Raw genomic sequence first — 20,924 nt, 5'->3', positions numbered from 1 at the left:
CAAAGCCCCAGCTGCCTCAAGTGCCAGACTTACACACAACAGTGGGCACCAATGCAGCACAGCTCCATTTAGCGCTTTAAGAAACGCCCTCTCACGTCAGTCAAAGTGCCTCTCTATACAATCTAACACACCGCTGCACACTCAATGGGCAGAAGCGGATTCAACATGTGCCGAAAAGTGAGAAATCTTACTAACCTAGGTCGCCATATGTTGACGGAGCTGAATGCACATATGTCATTCTATCTGTTCTATCCAATTCAAATCATTATGAAGGGCATTTAATAATGATAATTTAAAAACACTTTGGAGGTCAGTTATAAATCATTAATTAGATCAACTCTTGGGTTACCAGATTTGAAAACTTCCACTTTTTGCTGTGATCTAGATCTATACAATCACTCTTTTGTTTTTGTAAACAAATGAGATGTTAGTATGTGGATTTTGTTCCTTTTAGAGAGAGCCACTGTTATGAGTCTTCATGCTAAGCTAAGCTAACCAGCTGTTGGCAGTGGCTCCATGTATAACTGCAGACTTGATGGCTTAGTGTTCATTAATGGATTATTGGCATTTATAAAGGAATCATTTCCAAATAGGAAAAATATATACCAGTCAGAAGGGTTTGTTTTCACAACCAAGAAGGTTTTTTTTATCAATAGTTTATAACTGATTTTTAAAGCCAACTTATGCACCTTAATAAAAAACTAACTTCAGGAAGTGATACCAGTTTTTCTACCATTAACCTCTACCCACACACTCAATAAGACAGACGCTTGTGGAAGAACAATAAAAGGAGGTAAGAGGTGGTATACTGTAGTACTGATTATGCGAGTGATTGCGCATCCGTGCATTCAGACCATAAACGTGTGGGAGAGCACAGCAGAAAAAATGAGTATCACCTACAGTATGAGAGGGAAAAAACTGTACTACACACAGACGATGTGTCAAAGATTAAATGAATCACAGCCAATCCTGAAGAAACCCTCCCTTTGCTTTCGGACAGTGAATAATCGAGCCATGAAAAATTCTCATATTAGCCCACTCTAGAGTTCCTCGTGACTTGGGTAAGTCAGCAGTTGCACTGCGATGACGTGGGGGCCTGTAGGAAGAAGCTCCATAGCCGAACAAACCAATTACACCCCTGTCAAGGCTGTGGCACGGCGCTGCATCATCCCCACAGAGACATCACTGCTGTCACATTGCATGGAAGTACTGTGGCTCAGTAGACCCTCCACTGATGAGCCATGAGACCTGGCATGTGTGGCACGGCCATAAGCGCTACTTAGCCCTCACACAGTGAAGTAAATTGCGTTACATACCATTAAGTATTTATTCTCTTCTATTAAAGACACAGTGTTCTTACTGTTGCTAAAACAAAGGCCTACCCTAATCAGCATGCACTGAATTGTTGAAGCATGTGACTCATATTTGATTGCAGTGAGTGTTAAAGCTTCAGGGCTGGGCTGCTTTTACCCCATGACTCTCCCTCAGAGCTGGGGGAGCCTCCAGGACTGCTGTTGTGTTGTATTTACTCATTCCTCCTGGGGCGGAAGCACAGCCCATTAGCATCACATGCTAACATGCCCGTGGACACAGAGGCGCACACACCAGCTCTTTTCAGTGCCAAGACATGGTAATGCAAGAACAATTCATGCGCTTCCTCGAGCGTTTCTCAGGGAAGTTTTACTTTTTTTTCATATCCTTTGAAGTGAAAATACAGGATTAACCTTTTTAAAAATGACTCAGTGTGACTGAAAAATTAATATTTTAATTCAGTGACGACTATTTCTCCAGAGCGAACGATTAGCACTGAAGCATTGCCATGCAGGAGCATTCTTGGGTGGCTTGTTGCAACAGAGCAGTGGGCTGTGTAGACAGTGACAGAGCTGTCAGTGAGAAAGTTGGCAGACTTGGCTGGCAAGCCTGGACTGGATGCCACACTGCCTTCAATAATTACAGCAAAGGATCAACCTAGTTGCACAATGGGCCAAGCATTAGTTAAATACTGTCTGTCAGCCTCAATAAACTTGAACTCTCCTCACAAAAAGATCTGTGCTATCCGAAAGAGCTGAATTGACCTCAACTGGCGCACACTGTTCATTAAAGAGGTGACAATGCATCCAGTCATCTTGTCTCTGTCTTTGTTTCTGTGCAGGGTCACTGAGTGCTGCTGAAACATCATCTGCTGCTGATATTTGTTTATTTAGCCTTTGTTCCATCTGGGAAGTTGACTAGAAATTACAATTTAAAGCAACAGCTGACATGAGTATTCAATAGCAGACCATGTAATCTTTAACGTTGGGATTAAAGCTGCAACCAACGATAACTTTCATTACTTCCTCATCCGCACGTTCAAAGTGATGTGTTGTTTTGCCTGAACAACAGTCCACAACCCCAAAATATTCAGTTTACTATCACAGGAGACAAAGAAAGACAGCAAATGCTCACATTGGAGAGTTTGGCACTTCCAAGCTTGCAGATTCAACAGACTTACCAATTAATTGTTCCAGCTCTAATGATGTAACAATATTCTGATTACCTGAATAATTTATATGATTTAATGATTCACTTACTAATGCTTCAAAGATCAGTTAAAAGTTATTAATGAGAACAAATGGGTTGTCATGTCCAATTGGCTAATGTTAATCCTTTCTATTTGGTAATAATACAGTTGCAAATATTGTTTGCTTGCAGGTTTCTCACTTTTAATAAGCCATCAAATGTGTAGTTATAAATGTTACGTCATTGATAAACAGTTCTAATCAATTATATATATGTGTTGATAAATTAGATTACAAGAAATAAGCAGTCAAATGGAGTTTTCACAACTTAATAACCCCAAAATAGTTCTTCTTAATGCATTATAACTGATCTATAAAGCATTAATACATGTTTAATTAACCATTATTAAAGTAGTGAGATACAACTTGTACGTTCTATGTGAAGGGTGCTTTATTAGATATTGGTACTAATAGGTATAATCAACTTATTATAGTGCATACAGTATTTAGATCAGACAGGGCAGACAGGGTGGAAATCATATTCATACCTGCACTGACATCCTGACCAATGTAAAGCTCAACCAAACAAAACTTTGGGAAAAACTTTAGTTAAATTGAGTCAATGTGTAGGAGTTAATACAGAGCATAAGCTGGAGGACGAGCACGGAGGCGGGTAGGATGAGGCAGACAAAGCGTCGGGCCAAACTCATTGATCAGCAGTGAACACTGTTCCTCCCTCGCCCTCTTTGTTCATCTGAATTTCTGCTTTTTAACCAAATGCACTTTGCTGCTGTTTAGTAAGCTGGAGGAGGTTTCTCGATGACTCAGGGCGCGGACTAGGAACTCACGACAAGTGTCAACCAGTGCAAAATGTTTCTGACATAAGGTTTCAAAAATAATTATTAGGAAAGATGCTCCTCTTTCCTAATAGCAAGTGTCATTTCTAAGGATTTTTTGTATTTGCTTTCCCCTTAGGTTGTCCTCCTCAACTTTCAAGTAAAACTGAAGACATTTTTAAGATCTTTTTCAGTGACTGAAATAAAACTGAAAACTGCAAACAACTGCAGACCAGTTTGACTGAGATGATTTCTCACAAGAAATACAGCCCAGCAAGAAACCAAAACATTTTTATAGCCTGTAAAAGTGAATTTAACAATTAAAATGCTATATTTAACTCTATTTGAAAGCTGCAAGGCTTTGAGGTCAAATTATATGATTCAAGACAGTTTTTTAGAAACTGCAGGCAGCTATAACTTCTCCACAATAGGTTTGTAAACAAAAATGAGCAAACGGCAAGTTTGGCTTTTGTTTGGATGTCAAACTAGCTTTCCATACACTTCACTGAGGCTCATATTACATTGACACTACATGCAAACATTTGTGATGTCTACAGCAGGAGGACTTCTCTTCTACATCTTTTAGATAATGAGTAGATGGCCATAAAAAGCATCAGTATAGTTGCTGTCCTTTTCATTAACAGCATAAAGACATAAATCAACACAGTTGTTCACTCATTCTAGTGGGAGTCTATATCATGTCAAGATGATGTTTACAGTAGATCACCATGGTCAAGAGGTTTATGCTGAAGTGATGATGACCCTCTGCATGAGTTAGAGTGTCATTGTTGCCATTAAAACTGTGCATCACATGATGTCAGGTTTCTGTCTGTGCTGTATGGAACTTAATTGCAGTGCAACTGCAGATAAGACAAAGACTTTCTTTCTGCAAGTCTTAACACAGACTTCAATGTTGAGCAGATTAGGAGGTGAAGAGGGGGGGGTGTCTGTAAGACACTGACCTCGGTGTGAAAGGTCCCTCAGTACCCATCCGGTGCCCTGACTGACACCGATGAAGGGATCTGTCTAATCCTGGGCTCGAGGCAGACTCCACTGTGCTGCCTCGGTCTGCCCCCCCTCAATTACCCAACATACACACACACACATTCATCTTCTAACCCATCACCCATGACCCGTAAACCCATGCAGACCACCTCAGGGCAAAAACACAGACAGGATGGGAAGTCATGGGCCCTCTGCTTGCACATAATTCAAGATATTAAAAGGCAAAATCACTTTACCTCTGAGCATTAAAATAGAGGGAAAAAACACAAAAAAAGAAAGATAGATAAAATCTGCATTTTAACTGGTTGACTGTTTAACTGGGTGATGTGTCACAACAACAATAAGAGAATAATTGCCTCCTTTCAGCTTTGTCTGCCTGGTCAATTTCCAGACAGAACAATGACAACATCCTCTACCTGCCCTGACAAAAACACATGCACGCCTGATCCTCAAAAGATGTATCCCTCATGTTTTCATGTTGACACAGTGACTCATAAACGCAATGCATCCTTTCATACTTGTACATGGAGGAGATCTTGGGAAGAAAACACACCTGGATCTAAAAATGGGGGGGGGGGGGTCAATCCAGGCGCTGTTTACCATGCAGGCCTCATATTGTGTTACTGTGCAGCAGATGCATTAAATGCCTGGAAATTACTGCCAAAAAATCCTACTGTGAAGGTGAGGAAGACACACCTACAGTCCTTATTACTGTTGCTCGACCGAAACTAGACAAGGATGTAGTCTAGTCCGCCAGTATCGCCTGCAGAGAGGTGGATCTTGACTGTGTACACAAACACAAACACACACATGCATATACACACACGCTCACGCACAGAAACATACACACGCATACCTTAAAAATTCTTGCAGACAGGTGTCACAGAACCGGTGTCCACAGGTAGACACTTGGACCGGCTCCCGCATCGCCTTGCTGCAGAGCGGACACTGGAAGCGTCTCTTTGGCTTTTCCAGAAACTTGTAATCAAACCCGGGCATCGCTGCAGGTTCACTCGCTCTTTTCTCGGCCTTGATCTGCAGGTTACAGGTACAAATGTCCTCTCGATCCTCCGCTAACCCCCCACCCCCCCAGCAAAACGGGGCTATTTAGCTGCACTGCCGTTTAAGCCGATGAAAGGTTCATATCACGTCCCTTCCGCCACAGACAGATCGGGCTTTCAGGAGGCGAGTCCTCTCTCTCTCTCTCTCTATCTCCCCCAGCTACTCCTCCTTGCAGCCGGGTCGACTGATGGCAACAAAGAGGCTCCAATGCAGGAAACTGATCACAGATTGGTCCCGATTCGCCTTGTGTGCAGGTTTACGGCTCTATGTAGCTGCTGTGAGGCTCCCTGAACCCTCTGTGGATGCAGTAGTGACAGACTGAGCACAATGCATCACCCCTCTGTCTGTTTAGGTGCACTGAGTCCCGCCTCCTCCTCCATGCAGGAGGAGTCAAGGAGCTGCTCCAACACTGTTCACACCATTTTATCCCTCTGATCTCCTTTATAGATCTTTAATTAGGCTTTTGTCTGACTCGGCCTGCAATAATGACAGAAATAGTTTTCCTGTGCCTACATCTAATATTTATTTCATAAGATAAAAATCTACATCCTTATGATGAGTATACTTAAACTGGTATTAAAATGACAATGATTAAACAAATATGTGTCTAATGAGTACATTCAGAGGTGACACGTGTTTGTTGTTTATAATAAGGTCAAAATTATATTATAAAAATGTCTGATTTAATACAGAAGCATTGACTACTGTGAGAGGTGACAGGTGCCCTCTGGTGGTGGAGCACACATTTTTTTGAAAAAAGAAATCAAGGCATCTTCTATTATTCCCTGTTTTTTTTATATTGAAATATAGCTTATTTGTTTTCTAACAAATACAACCTAACTAACATTGCTACACAGATTAAGAAAACAACGACAGCTAAATGGATATCCTTTTTTTTTTGGACAGTAGTTATAATGTGCACACCCACCCATATTCAGATCAGTTTTCACCTGATGTATTGCCACTGGATTACATCATCATTACATCATCACACAAGAAAACAATAGTAACTGATCTAAATCCACAGAATATGGATCAACACATCTAAAATGACGAATAATGACTTGAAAGTGTGTGTACATATACATATACACACATATATATGGAGAGAGAGAGACAGACAGAGAGAAAACAAGTAAGCACTTATTTGCATCTTAATAAATGCATTATTTATCAAAACTGCATATTAATCGCATAGTGATCAAACTAACTGCTAAATACTTAAATGTAATAAACAACACAGTAAATCAGCTGCTTAATGTGAGAAACAAGTGTAATTGTGTGTTACGTTTTAGCTTATCTGTAAGTATTGCATTTTAAAGTCAACCTTCCCATTGTGATTAAATCATGATCAGTCATTATTTCCATATATCCACTAGCAGCCACCAGAGTGATTACCTTCTCTTATAAATTCACCATAAATATTCATTTCAGTAGCGCATAGGATTCATATGAAGGCAGAGAAAAGCGGGTTGTGAAGAGATAAAAGCATTCTCGCTCTCTGAAGAACTGCGCCTCTCTAATTTCAGGTCTATACACAATGCAACCATCTTCTCAAATAATAAAGAGTTTTTATCATGTTCAAATTTTTTATTTCAGATGACCAGCAATCAAACTGCGTCAAGTGTTTTTATGACAAACACAGTGAGTGATAATGGCAATAAATATGAAAATGTAAATATACAAATTACGACCACAAAGTTTTCCCTCCCTCGGCACATAAGTCACCCTATACATACAGTTTACACAACATACACCATGTTAAAATATAATGCACATTTCAATGAGTTACTGAATCTTCCAAAAATACACAGGATGTGCCTGAACTCACTCCCTACTTAAAATATAGTGCACTATATATACTGTCATTTTCACTTAGTGTCCAACTGTGAAATGTATGCACAATTTAGTGTCCTCAAAGGTTCATATAATGTAACATAAAAAGTAGTGATCGTGGCACACACACTACTTTCTATAACAAGCCCACAATACAACGTGCCACATTTAATAGCTGCAAAGATAAACAGCTGTGCAGTGATTAAGCAAAATGGTGATCCATTAAATGTCTGAAATCTTGATTTACTAAACACTACAGAGTAAACTACTGAGTGTTTATTATAATGATGACTGAGCGAATGAGTGAATGAGGGAGTGACACAGTCTCTTTAACACTATAAAGTCTTGTTGTTTAAGTGTTGGTTTAAGTCTAATACTAAACAACATGTCGTTATCTGATTTGAACACTGCTGCTGACTCAATGTAGCGGAGGGCTAATCCAATAAAGCACAATGTGACCGCCGACGATGTGATCGAGATTAATCTGTTTGGTTCATTTGACTGATGAGTTACTTAACACTGAAATGACATTCATTATTTTGGTTTCTATGCCTTGTATCATCTCATTCAGCACTGGCTTAAGAAAGCTCAAACCAGTTTGACTTTTACTGGCCTTTCATGGTTTATCATGCACACCCTGCATGTGAGAGAGGACAATAGCTCACCACATGAAAGCTGCCTAATGACTTCCTGTGATCCAGCTTCAGCAAGTGTTACAACACTCCTTCAACTATCCTCACGGTGAGATACACCTGCTGAACCAGTCAGGTTTTGGCTTTTTTTTGTTTTTTGCTCCATCATATCAAAAATGAAACAAAAAACAAACAAAAACAACAAAAACAACTAAATAGATGAGAGGAGGATCAAGTGAAATTCTGTGGTCGCAGCTGCAGTATGAAAGGGAATCTTTCAACTGCGGCACAGATGGGCCCTTGGGAGGAGTTATTCAGAGGAAGCTGTCCTTCACCTCAAGCCACCACCAGGCTTCATGATGAATGCTGAGTGGGTACAGGTTACCGTTTAGGAAAACATCATCTCGGGGAGGGTTCGTCAAGCAAAGCTGAAACAAACGCAAAGGACAAAAGAAAAACATCAGTGCAACACCTATTCTGCTGCACAAATTATGGTCTACCGATGCGTCAATTTGCCAATAATCAGGCCGATAATGGCTTAAGGTTAATTAAATACCGATACAAGCCTGTCATGTTCCACTACCAATATGACCAGTTAAATGACAGCCCAGTTACACCTGCAACACCTGTGTAGTGTTTGTATAATGTTTTGCAGAGTTTTAGTACATTTCTTGTTCATTATGTATCTTTGAATAGGTGTGGTGAATAGTTTTCATATTTTTGATATATTTTGAAGAACCAGTGTTTTTGCTCACTGGAACCTGGTGGGTGGAGTTGTGCCGTCAGGGATATTCAGCTCACCTGCAGCCAACTGGCGATCAGCCACTTTTTCTCTCTCACATGGCTTCCACACTGTGTTTAGTTTAATTTCTCTTTCAGTTATCTAAAAAAAACCTATTTTAGTTACTACTCGTGTGGTCTTTGCCTTGAGCCAGGGTGTGACTGCATTCTTATTCTTATGTAGCATGAAAGTAGTCAGATTTAGTGATTTTCAATTTGTGCAAGAAAACATACCGGCACTTTGACACCTGAATGTCTGCTGCTGGAAAAATACCTCACAGAGACACTGGAGTTTTAACGCAATTCAGCATCAATACATAACTATGGTTTTAAAAGATGACTGATGGCTACACACAACATAAAATGGTAGAAGCTCCAAAGGAAACAGAACAGTTTTTGGTTTCTTTATATTAAGTGGTGTTTTTTTTTCAGTCAACACACCCTTTACTCTTTGTCCATTCTGATACAATATCCACTGACTTCTCTAATAAAATCCCAGTATTTGTCTTAAGGTTAAATATAAACATAGCGTCCTCTTGTCCTCTCACAGAGCCCTGTATCATCTCCATGAGTGCAACCACAGTGGCAGTCCATCTTGGTCTCCATGTCCTTGTCACATGGTGCGGGTCAAAGGAACGTTTAAACAGCATTCCTGCAGGCCGTAGCAAGGATTACCAACATCTCTGTTACTTATTAAATTGTGATGCAGTTTAATCTTCTTTAAATCTGCATCTATTTTCAATTTGTATGCAGAGGGACGATTTAATCCCACCTTCACTGTTTTTCAGTATCCATCAGAATCTCTGGCTCTTACACTGCCACTGTTGGGAGAAAGAGGAACAAAACGCAGCCTGGGTGTCTTCTATTCCTCTCAGAAAGACGTCTGTGGCCACGTCATTCAGTCCTCTCTAAAATTAAAAGCCACATTGCAGGGTTGGACTAAATTATCACTTGGATTGTGTCGTGTCAAAGAGGAATTACTGTTACTATGTGACAGGCAATAAAGTTTCTTGAATCTTGGCAGATGGAGAGATTTTTGCCACATTTTCAAAGGATGGTTGAAAGAAACCATTCTGTTAATATAAACAGACATAAAGAAGTTATGTAGCTCTGTCACTGGTATGGCTTGGAGAATATAATGAGGTTAAGACGATGTGAAACAAAGCCATGTCTTTAGTGGGTGAGCTTTCAAAGTTACAAATGAGTCCTTTCAGGTTCACAGTTCTACACAGAAAAACATGCATCTCCGTCGACGTTATCAAGGGAAGCTTGTCTCAAGTTCAGCTCGTCTTTCATCTGAGGATTAGTACCCTCAGTTAGATTTCACCACATCCTAACATCTCACAGTGTTTGTTAACAAAGGGTAATAAGCGAAATATTACGTTTCACTGCCAGCAGAGTGTTGCCATGACAACAAGCCACTGATGTCACCGTGAACGGGTGACTCTCGTCGAGCTGCACCGCCTTTGGTATCCCAGAGTCCTCCTCTTTCCTTCCGAGGCGTCCACGGGCCCCCTTTCCCCAGGTATACACCTCCCCATCTGCGGAAGGAAGAAGAAGAAGAAGCCTGTCACCATTTCTCCAAATTCACAGCGCACCCCCAGGACGCATTAATCCACACAAATCTTTAACTGACAGCTCTGCCTCTCCTGCGGTGGCAGCATAATGGCTCTATCTGTTGAACAAAGCCTTCCCCTGACAAAGAAAACCTACAGGCATGGCTGGCACTGCTGGCCTTCACCCCGGGGGAGCCAATCATTGGAACAATATAACATTTTTACCATTTTAGCCTCCACTATAAGAACAAAATACACACACACACACATCTGTAACCTATCTGTTAACCCACATGTTTAAAGGACCATACCAATGGTTAAGTATGTGCCCATTAGCTAAATAAAAACTCTCTATAGTTTACATTACTGCCAACCATTTTTCAAAGCCGTGTGTCACCACTGCTGGTTTTAAACTCTCAATTCATTTCAGAATAACATGAAAAAAACTTGAAACTTGTTCAAGTAACAAAATCCAATCACAGTGAACATTTAATCTATCTTGTTTTTGAGGTTAAGTTATATTACTGTTGTGTGGTCTCAATGGAGACATGTTTTCTTCCAAATAAGCTAAACAGCAGATATTTAAGAGCTTAGAGGAACAGTGTTGTGTTTATTTGAGCAATTCCAACTCATACAAAGGTCTAAAAACATTTTTGAGCAAGGCATTAACAACAAGGGAGAATACAGCGTCTGTCCTTTTTGAAAATGCTTCTTTTGTGCACAAGTGTATCCAAGTTCATTTTGGAAACTGTTATTTCAAGCCAGCTGCCAAACAGCACCCGTTTATCCCAAACAACATGGCTTGTGAATAGTATGCTGTTCAATTTCTCACTTTGAGAACAATGTCAGCAAAGTTCTTGCGCACCATTAAAGTCTTAGTGACAGGAAAGTAGCATCAAAAACTCCTGACTTGGGAAGGAAACAAACCACAAAGAATCCTACACACTGTCTGTCACTTGGACTCACTTCATTAACGATGTTTCAGTCATCAATTTTGCCTGATGTCATTACCAAAATGTCATTAATAAAGTGAGTACAACATGCATGCAAATTAATTACAATGCAGTGACAATAAAACTCACCACTTTTAAACAGAAAAGATAAAAACATAACATTCACTCCCTTCTACTCACCGGATCCGATTGCTAGAGTGAAAGCATCTCCACAGGCAGCCATAGTGATATTCTGCAGGCCAGGCACCGGATAAGGCACACGGCTGCTACGACGGGAACTACAGCCCATCTGTCCATGCTGGTTGCTGCCAAAAGTAAAACACTGACCGCTCTCTGGAGACGGAAAGTGTGGATGACACCGAACATTACACAAGTGGCTTTTTAACGGTGGTAAGTGTTGCTTTAGAAAAAAAAAATCTAACACAATTACTAAGAATATGTTTGATTATTGGCAGCTTCATTTTAAGCTAAGTAGATTTTCAAACTATCTGGTGCTGCATGAATCATTAAAGCTTTACTTTAAGCAGCTCTAAATGACCTAAATGACATTCACACAGAGATGTGTCACTACAAACAACTGCACATCACAACTTAGATTATATTAATAATGAGAATATTTCACCTGTAACAGCAACAGAATGGGCTGTTCCTATGTCAATGTAAACAATCTTCTCACTGTTTAGTGGGGTTGATTGGACAGGAGTGTAAGAATGGACTTCTTCCACCTGATTTGAGGGATTTGGTTCCTCTCCAGCTGTTATTCTATCCAACCCAAGCTTGTTGAACCTGATCACAACAAAACAACAAAAGTATTTATAACAGAGACATGTGTGTATTGAAAGACAATGGGCCAGATGCAAGAATATGTTCGTATTTTTCTTCTTAAATCTGTCATACTTTTTTCGTGAGGTGGAATTTACGAGTGTGCCACGTCGGATTCACCAAACATTCGTATCAACAGGAAACAGTCATAAATGACATTTGTAAATTTGATCAATCCCACCTGTTCTAAATGAACGCGCGTCCAGAGAATAGTAAATTAACATGAATGACGCCCCCAAAATACCATATAAGGTCAGACGTCTGGCAGGTTGTAGAGAAAGCTCCATTCATGAAAATGACAGTAAAGACTAAGAAGAAGAACTTAACCATCTCTCAGTCTGAGGTCCTGCTCTCAGAAAAAGATCAACAGAAACACATATTATTATTTAGTGTTAGTAGTGGAATTAAAGATCCAGAGAAAGACAAAGAATGAGGAAGAATGACCCCTTTCCTTGTCTGTAAGACAGCTGCTGAGTCACAGGTATCTGAATAATGCTGCCTCCACTCAGACCCAAAATGAAACCAACTGTGTTGACTCCTGCAACTCCTACTCATACAAAGCTCCACATCCTGTTCAAAACCTCTCTGAGAGAGAGATTAACAGTGAAGGAAAAGAAAGTGCTGTGTCACTGGTTACATACAAACAAACTATCTCTGCACCATTTAATTCATCATCACCTCATTCACATGAACAGGTTTAGAACATTAGCCTATGGGAAGTGTAATGTTGTTTTAAAAATAAATATCGCTTTTATAAAATATATTCTTTATGACAAATGTACAGTTGTGATGTCATCTCATTAATTGTGAAATGAGGCATGTTTCACTGCGATTCATTAGCTCCTGTCAGTCTACCAGGACTAATGGGCGGGAAAAATCTACAATAATTACCTGTTGCTTCCACATGCCACAATGCTGTGCTGGGTGCTGACAATCATGGAGCAGTCAACTCCACACATCACCCTCTGGGCCTCAAAGTCCACAGGTAAACACACCTGCTGTGGACAGTTGTGGGTGTCTTGGGTGCCTAATCCGAGGCGACCTTACAAGCAGGAACATAAACCCAACAATCAGTCTGTGCACTTAACTGCTGCTGTCATAAATCAGTGACATGCTTTACAAACAAACACCAGAGGGGGAATACTAAGGTAGACTGACTGATAACAACCAGTTAATTTACTATACCATTGTCTCCTCTTCCCCATGAAAATACTTCTCTTTCATTGGTTACAGCGAGAACATGGGAAGCACCACACGACACCTGAACCAACTCATAGCCAAGGAGTGCCTCTACTATCTTGGGCTAAGCACAAAAACAGAGAAAGACAGTAAATGAATCTCATAATTGTAATATCAAAATTACATATTTAAAAAAAAAGTCTATTGGGTCAAAACATGTATTAAGGTATGTTTTATTCTACAATGTGATTTTCACAATTTTCAGACATTTTTGCCATAATGTAATTATCTACTCACATATTTTAACAGGAAGTGTACAAAATAGGGCATAAAATAATTAGGAGCTGTGAGAATAGAACAGCTTTGTAGCCACATTCATTATAAGTACACTAAGTCTCAAATAACTTTGGAAGACACAAAGCATTGTAAGCAGTGAGTAAAAGTGTAGATCTGTTTACATAGCAGAGAAATACTACAAAACTGTGGCAAATGTGTGTATGTGTGAAATCAGTGCAACATTCAAATATTTTCCTTTGAAGGGTGAACGCGTACCTGTGTTACATCATTAAAGTTCCCATGCCCTAGACAACCGTTGCTCCCGCTTCCGAAAGTCATGATAATGCCCCTGTCTGCAAATTGAAAATAAAAAGAAGGGATTAGAGCTACTATTTGTTGATGGGCGTAGGCGTATCCTTGTGCGGATCAACAGAATGCTTCTAATACCTATCTACAGTAGGAAATGCTAATCTGTGTCACTACAGTGAAAAGTGATGAAAGAGAGGTAACTGAGCTAAGAGGAAGGGTCTTTAATCCTGTGTTATCTACTTTGCAATGCCGGACAGGCTGACGACAGCCTCCTGGCGTGCACTGACTGAAGGAGTATCACAATTTAAGTTGTAGGTAAGAACAGAAGAGTTTATTTTACAAGTGAAACCATGCTATCTGATCAAGTACAATAAAAAAGCTGACTACATCCAAACTTACATAAGCACGTTTAAATTCTGTGTCAGTGTTTCATATCCATGTGTTGCAGAAAGCAGAGAATAAACATTGATTTCTTAAAGCGGGGACAGACCACCAACCTGTCATGCAGGTGGTAAAAAGATCACCACAGGACACAGATTTGATGGTGACTCCAGACTGACCCTCTAGGAAGCGTGAAATGAACTGAGGTTGCATCTGCTCCACCACACCAGGCAGACTGGCCTCACCAGACCCCACTGATGGAGCCTGTGATGATAAATGGTTATTATTAGTCTTTTTTGAGAGCGTAGAAGATAAGTATTTATTGCGGCAGAGTGAGAATATTACACTTTTCTGGTAAACATAGGTAACTAGAGATTTTAAAGGAAAAATTCACCCCTGGATATACCATTAGATACCATTAAACTGTGATGTTTGGTGCCTTCCAGCTGTTATTTTATTATTAAGTGTTTTTAATGTGCCCATTTTCAGCATCTCGCCTCATTTAATTCTGCCTCAGTTGGTGATTTTCTACATTTCCTACTATTTCCTAGAATTCAGACGGGCAACATAGCTGGTGGTTGTATTGCACGTTGGACTGCTGAAGCTACTGCTGGCATTGAATTTGCAGTCTCTTGCCCTTTTGCGCTGGAGTTTCCTCTGGGATGTTTGTCAGTAAAACATAATGAGTCAACAAATAGGTTCTGTGTTGAACTGATATCAAAACCTTTTACCAATTACCACTAATATTTTTAAAAGCTAAAAGAAGATGTACTGAATCATAGCTATGTTAGAAATATATGAGTGTAACAACCACAACCACTCGATATCTGTGAGAATAAGAAAAAATCCAGTGTTTCAAAGTTTGAGGTTGCATTTTTCCTTTATGATGTTGTACTTCAGGAAATGATAAAAATAGAGAAAAGAATAAAAACACAGACCTCCCAGGTGATCAGCCGGCCTGACTTGGTCACCCCCATCTTCTGAGTGCGACCTAGAGACACCTGAAGCACCTCAGTGTTGAGCATAGGCAGGCGGAGAGGAGCTGAGATGCCACTGCCCCACGTGTACACCGAGGACAGTGGGAGGGAGTGCAACTTCCCTGTTGCTAAACCGACTGATCCATCTGTTTCAGCCCAAAAGACAACAATCAAATTTGGAATTAAAGTTGTACAATCAACCTCTTCAAGTTTATTTTGTTGTCAAATAATGTTAAGATGTGCCTGACCTCTGGACCTGTTCGTAGGTACTCTCCCTCCTTGTCTGCCATGTGGGCCAGTCTGCACAGTAGAGAGTGGTTTCTCAATCCTGGAAAAAAACAGAAAAAAATGATTTCTTAATTTACACAAAATACAGGAACATTTATTCACAATTCACAAAGTCTATTAAAACTTCAAATCATGCGTTGAGGCTTCACCTGCGCATCTTGACATTGCCTATGTCTGTGTAGAGATTAAGCAGGGGCCTGATGCATATGGGAAGAGCCATTATTTCATTGAGTTGAGGACGTTTGGATGGATCCAGATTGAGCATGTTGAGAATGAGCTGTCGGAGTTCTGGGCTGTACCGGTCTGAAATCGGAGCGAAGGTACCGCTCATGATCTTCAGAACGAGGGCGGGGAGATTCTGAAAAATACAAAAATTTAATTATAAGATACATAAGAGCTAGATAGAAAAATCCCCAATCCCTACCAAAAGGAAACTTGTGAATTTGGCAGTGGAGACAGATACTACTGTGTAAAAGGATTTGAGTGAATTATTGATCTGTGTTAAAAAATCAAAAGCCGCAGCAATTTGCCTCAGACTGAAACATGAGACAACCTGGTGTCCATATATTAAATATTATTTTAAGAGGAGTGTAGTGTAGTAAGAGTTATTGTAAGAATTAATCTCCCTTGATGTTCATAGTGTAGCTCTGACGGTTGTTAGGATGAATCTGTAGCCTTCGTACCCTTCACTCAGAAATCTTTCATGTATCATACATTGAATTCAAGTAGTAATACTTCAAAAGCTAACAGAAAAGTAATATTATTTTAGTCACCACAAGACAGGGATTATTGTAAAGAAAATATGTTTAGTACAGCGGCCTCGAAGGCTCTCTTGAGGCTGGCTAGTTCATAGAGCACACAGCCCAGAGCCCAGATGTCACTCTTCTGGTTATATGGCTTTCCCTCACACAGCTCTGGGGAGATATAGCAGGGCGTTCCAACCACCTACAGAGGAAAAAAGAGGCATTCATTTGTGCTAAAACATGTTAAAATTCAACAAATCAGAATATGCATGTCGCTTAAGTAATCACAGTATATTTTTAAATCACATGAAAGGCATAAGAGCTCACCGTGTAAGCTTTGCTTTTGCTGACAAGGATTTTGGAGATGCCGAAGTCCCCGATTTTGACGATCATCTGATGCTTGTCAAGAAGAATATTCTGTGTCTTCAGGTCTCTGTGCAGGATGAGTTTGTTGTGCACGTGGTACAAAGCGAGCAGGATCTGTACAAAGAAGTGAAGGATGGTGTCCTCATCCAGCAGGGAGTTACAGCGTTTCTGTATGTAGTCAGCCAATGTTCCACCTGCATACAGAGACCATTCATTAAATACAGTCACAATAAAGACATTCTCACTTCAGTAAAACTTCATTTACAAGTTACCTGGTTGAGTGATGAGTCATAACCAGTAAGTATTGGATTCAATAGGCTTTAAGTACAAAGCAGGTGCTCTGGTTGCGTAAGTAAATAATGTGAACATACTATAATTTACTTGTCCGTTACTTTCCACCACAATGAAGCACTGTGCCTAAAATTTCCCCAAGCTACAAACTAATCCCTACTTCAAAGTCAAAACTCAAACTAAATCTAAACCTAACACCCTTGTTCCTTTCCCAGTGACTTGCCTGAATATCAGGAAACAGGACATTGCTATGAAATCATTTTTAACAAAGCTAGTCTGTAACATGAATTTACCTTTTTTTCTTACATATAGCCATTTTCCTGCTAAACTTAGTTTAGTTTAGGTTAGTTAACGTTAAAAGAAAGAGGATATTACATCACACATCACGAAAATGTCAAGGATGACACAATAACTAAATCACTACAACAATGTCAGGATAATAACAAAATGGCATGATAATAAATAATTAATGACAGAATGAGAGAAGAAAATATAAGAAGTTTATTTAAAAAAGCACAAAATAATGTTCAGTTTGGGATATCTTTGTATTTTCGTACAACATTTTCAAACAAATATCAATTCATCATTCTTAGTCATCTGTGGAAGTTCCACCTGCAAATAAAGCAACCCAACAGACCACAACGGTGAAAAAAATCTTATTTAAAAGATTGTCTGGAGCTCTAGGATCCCTGACTGCAATGGGTTCAGTGTTCAGCTGAAAGAGGCTCATCTGATGATATCAGGCTCTGAGTCTTACTACAGAGTTTCAAATCCTTCAAATCATAGTGACTCATTTTGGGTGCTCTCGTTTGGCCTTCCCAGGCTTACCTTGCTAGGCAGTTGGATTCACAAAATCACAAGATCTGGCAAGAACCCATCTTGTCAGGTTTAAAGTTATGCACTTGTGTCAAAACCATCGCTGGTATCGACCAATCAGCATTGCGAATCCAGCTGTCTCACAAGGTAAGACCATGATAGACGGTGATGGTTGATTGGTTCATCCAATCAACTGCCAAGCTCCCCTTTTCCAACAGTTCCTATGGATGACTTCTCAGATGGTTCTATGTAACAAACCACGACTCGGCAGGTTATTCCCATGCCTGACATGGGAAAGAAAAAAAGTAAGGAGGCCTAAAGCACTAAACCATGGGAAAATATAACTTTAACACAATGAACAAAAGGGGGCTCATGTAATAAGATATTACCTGGTGCATATTCCATAGCTATCATGAGGGCCTTGTCTTCCAGGAAGTTCTCATAGTACTCTATGATATTTGGGTGGTTGAGCAGTTTCAGTACCTGACACTCATTCTGAGCTGCCAGGCGTTCGTCTCGTGACATCTGCTCCACCGGTATCTCCTTTAGGATGACAAAAGCCCCGTCACTGCGCCTGCGGCACAGGTGAACAATCCTGACAGAGGGAAGATAATGAAGAAAGAATAGATGAAAAAGTGCTTATTGGAAAAAACAGTTCCTATCACAATGTTACATTAATGTTGCTGTAAGCTATAAGAACTTATGTATTGTATTTTCATTTTGTAAAGCAATATAATTATGACATGCACTACTGGTTTTGTAGAGCAGTAAAAAATAATAGGCCTACAGTCAAGGAGTTGGTGTTTGCTTTTGTTCAAGTAAGGAAGGTACAAATTCAAAGCATTCACTACAGATGGAGCAATGATTAAAGTGCAATGTATAAAAATGTAGATTTAAATTGAGAGTGGGGGAAATTCCACTTTATTACACATAACTGTATTTATGGACTTTAATGTTAGATTTTTTTATATATATATGTGAATTTCTTGAGTTAATACCAAAGTCTGGTGAAAATGTCATGTGAATAGCCTCATTGGATATAAATTTACTGGAAAAACGTTGACGCCTGATTAATTGATTGATTGATTGATCATAAATATAAATGTTTAATTAATCCTTCTGTTTGATTAATCTTATTTAAAAAATTATCACTATGTTATAGTATACGATGAATACAACAGTTTGAATGCTGATTTTTTTTTTTTTTTTTAAATAAACACGGGTCAAACTTATACATTTGGAATGTTAAAGATGTAAAAATAAATAAATAAATAACAACTACGCTTTTTATTTCTATTTTTGAATACTGTATGTAATACCACATTAGGAAAGGTCCAGGGTTAAGAACAAAAAAAGACTCTGAATAGTATGTCATCTCATATCAATTTTGCAGAATATTTATGTCCATTTACCATCTTTAAATCACATATTTGTCCTTAAAATGTGAGACGTGGGCACTATTTAGTGAAAGTGATGTGATTGCAAGCTAAAATGACTAATAAGTAACTTTATACTCTAGCTATAGCCTACTAGAAGCAGCCAAAATGTCTACATAAAACTTTGAAGGCAACTTTTAGGAAAACCCCAGTGCCACTAATATTTCTATCGTCACGTGTTTGTTTGTTTAAAGTTAATCACGCTCAATGTCTTCTTCTTATTTTTCTAGAAAAGCCCAACTAATAACATCTGAACATTTTGACTCTACGACGTATCCCGTTAGGATTTTTTGGAGGGGGGAAAAAGAGGCCTGGCTCTCTTACTTAATGTCTGTCAGCGTGGTATTTATGAGTATATAGCGGCATCAAAGGTTTCTGTAACACAAAACAGCTAGGAAGTATTGAAGTTTTACCCAAATGCTCCTCTTCCAACTACTTTGATCTTTTCGTACTTCTCCATCGCTGTTGCTGCTGCACCCAAACGCTTCCGACGTCTCCAGGCAACCCGACCCCGGTACTACAGGAAGCGACGAGGGGAAAAAGACAAGAAAAAAAAAAACAAAAGAAAAGACAACAAACTTTTTTTTTCCTGTCAAAATGAGGAAAAAAAGTAGATTCACAGAAGTATAGTAGGCTAATGACTACTTTTGGTGACTCTCACAGTTTTAATAAATGTTTTCAGTTGTACAGGAAGAGATTTAGAGGCAGCGAATAAGAGAAAACACACTACTTTTTTTGTGTATGTGTTTCTGTCTGTCTCTGTCCTTTGCCAACTTTTAACTACGGTGTAGCTAAATATCATGCTGAAGTAGAAGGGACTTACTATTGCTGTAATAATATACTGATCATGTAAGCTTAATTACAAATGAAGGTGCTTAAATGTATTTGAAGAAAACAATTACAACTTGTAGTTTTGCTGGTAACCTAAACATTACTGAGTCACCTGTTAGATATGTGAAATCACTGGTTGGATGTGACATTTAACCACAAACACTGATAGAAAAAAGCCAGATTGCTCTTATTAGAAAAGATAGATTATTCTTTACTAATTTTTCTTTGCTTTGTTAAGTGTTAACTATGGCTCCACATAGATAGCATGTTCTGATGAAAAGAATCTAGCTTATTCCAAATTTTAGATATTTTCCAAGCTAAACAAAAAGTTCAATTACAGTAACTGGAGCAAATATATTATATTAGGTGTCCCAATAAGCCACTACATTGTGACAGAGACAGTAAATCCGTTTTTATCAGCCAAGTAGGCCTATAACAGTATCTTTAATTTGTGTTATTATTTAGCCTACACCTATGCTTTTCCTACTGTGACATGCCAAAATTACTTTTGTGAAATAGACCAATACTTTATTTATCTACACTGTTATCTAGCATTAATGCCATAAAACTAATTACCTGATTGAAGTGAGAAGTGAAATGGAGACAGTGATGTAGTTAGTGAAACAGTGAGACAGATATGATTAGTGCAGCGTCTTGAGCTTGGACTCCAGATACTGTAGTCTCACATCCAGACGCCTGGTGATTATAAAGCGCCTTCCCCTTGTCTGAGATAAGCAGGAAGAGGGCTGCATGAGCACTGTTTCCCCTCTCCACCACAATGGGGATAATAAATGCTTTGTGCTGTGACAAAGCCTGCTCTGTGTTGTACTGAAGTACATACCTCCACTATTATCATCAATCTGAAATAATGATATATCACCACAAACTGTGATCTGCATGTAATTGAACCTTTTCTCTACAATTTGCAGTTTTTAATGAATCTAGGTGGAGGGAAGAAAGGTGAGTAGGTGGTTCAACAAACAATAGTTTGCTCTTTCTCAGGGATATATTATCTCAACAAAGAAGCATCTAAAGGAACATTGCACCATAT

At 39.3% G+C, this 20,924-nt stretch overlaps 2 protein-coding genes across 2 annotated transcripts in view; both read right to left on the bottom strand.

The window, feature by feature from the left end:
• Positions 1-5,693, bottom strand: part of traf4a (tnf receptor-associated factor 4a) — a 32,655-nt gene extending 26,962 nt beyond the window's left edge. Inside the window, exon 1 of the mRNA XM_053321239.1 lies at positions 5,196-5,693. Coding sequence (XP_053177214.1) covers positions 5,196-5,338 — 143 coding nt within the window. The 5' untranslated portion in view covers positions 5,339-5,693. The remainder of the gene's footprint in view (positions 1-5,195) is intronic.
• A 2,422-nt stretch (positions 5,694-8,115) lies between these two features.
• nek8 (NIMA-related kinase 8) lies at positions 8,116-19,536 on the bottom strand. The gene is made up of 15 exons (XM_053321069.1): positions 19,456-19,536; positions 17,996-18,201; positions 16,461-16,693; positions 16,204-16,335; positions 15,540-15,748; positions 15,351-15,430; positions 15,064-15,248; positions 14,242-14,389; positions 13,712-13,788; positions 13,166-13,283; positions 12,872-13,022; positions 11,781-11,944; positions 11,339-11,491; positions 10,032-10,190; positions 8,116-8,297 (listed from the first exon to the last, which is right to left on the bottom strand). Exons 1-15 carry the CDS (start codon positions 19,500-19,502, stop codon positions 8,269-8,271), a joined length of 2,091 nt encoding a protein of 696 aa, XP_053177044.1. The 5' UTR covers positions 19,503-19,536; the 3' UTR covers positions 8,116-8,268.
• Positions 19,537-20,924: the final 1,388 nt, after the last annotated feature.

The sequence above is a fragment of the Scomber japonicus genome, chromosome 6 (assembly GCF_027409825.1).
Source record: "Scomber japonicus isolate fScoJap1 chromosome 6, fScoJap1.pri, whole genome shotgun sequence".
Classification (NCBI taxonomy): domain Eukaryota; kingdom Metazoa; phylum Chordata; class Actinopteri; order Scombriformes; family Scombridae; genus Scomber; species Scomber japonicus.
This window is presented reverse-complemented; position numbering and strand designations above follow the sequence as displayed.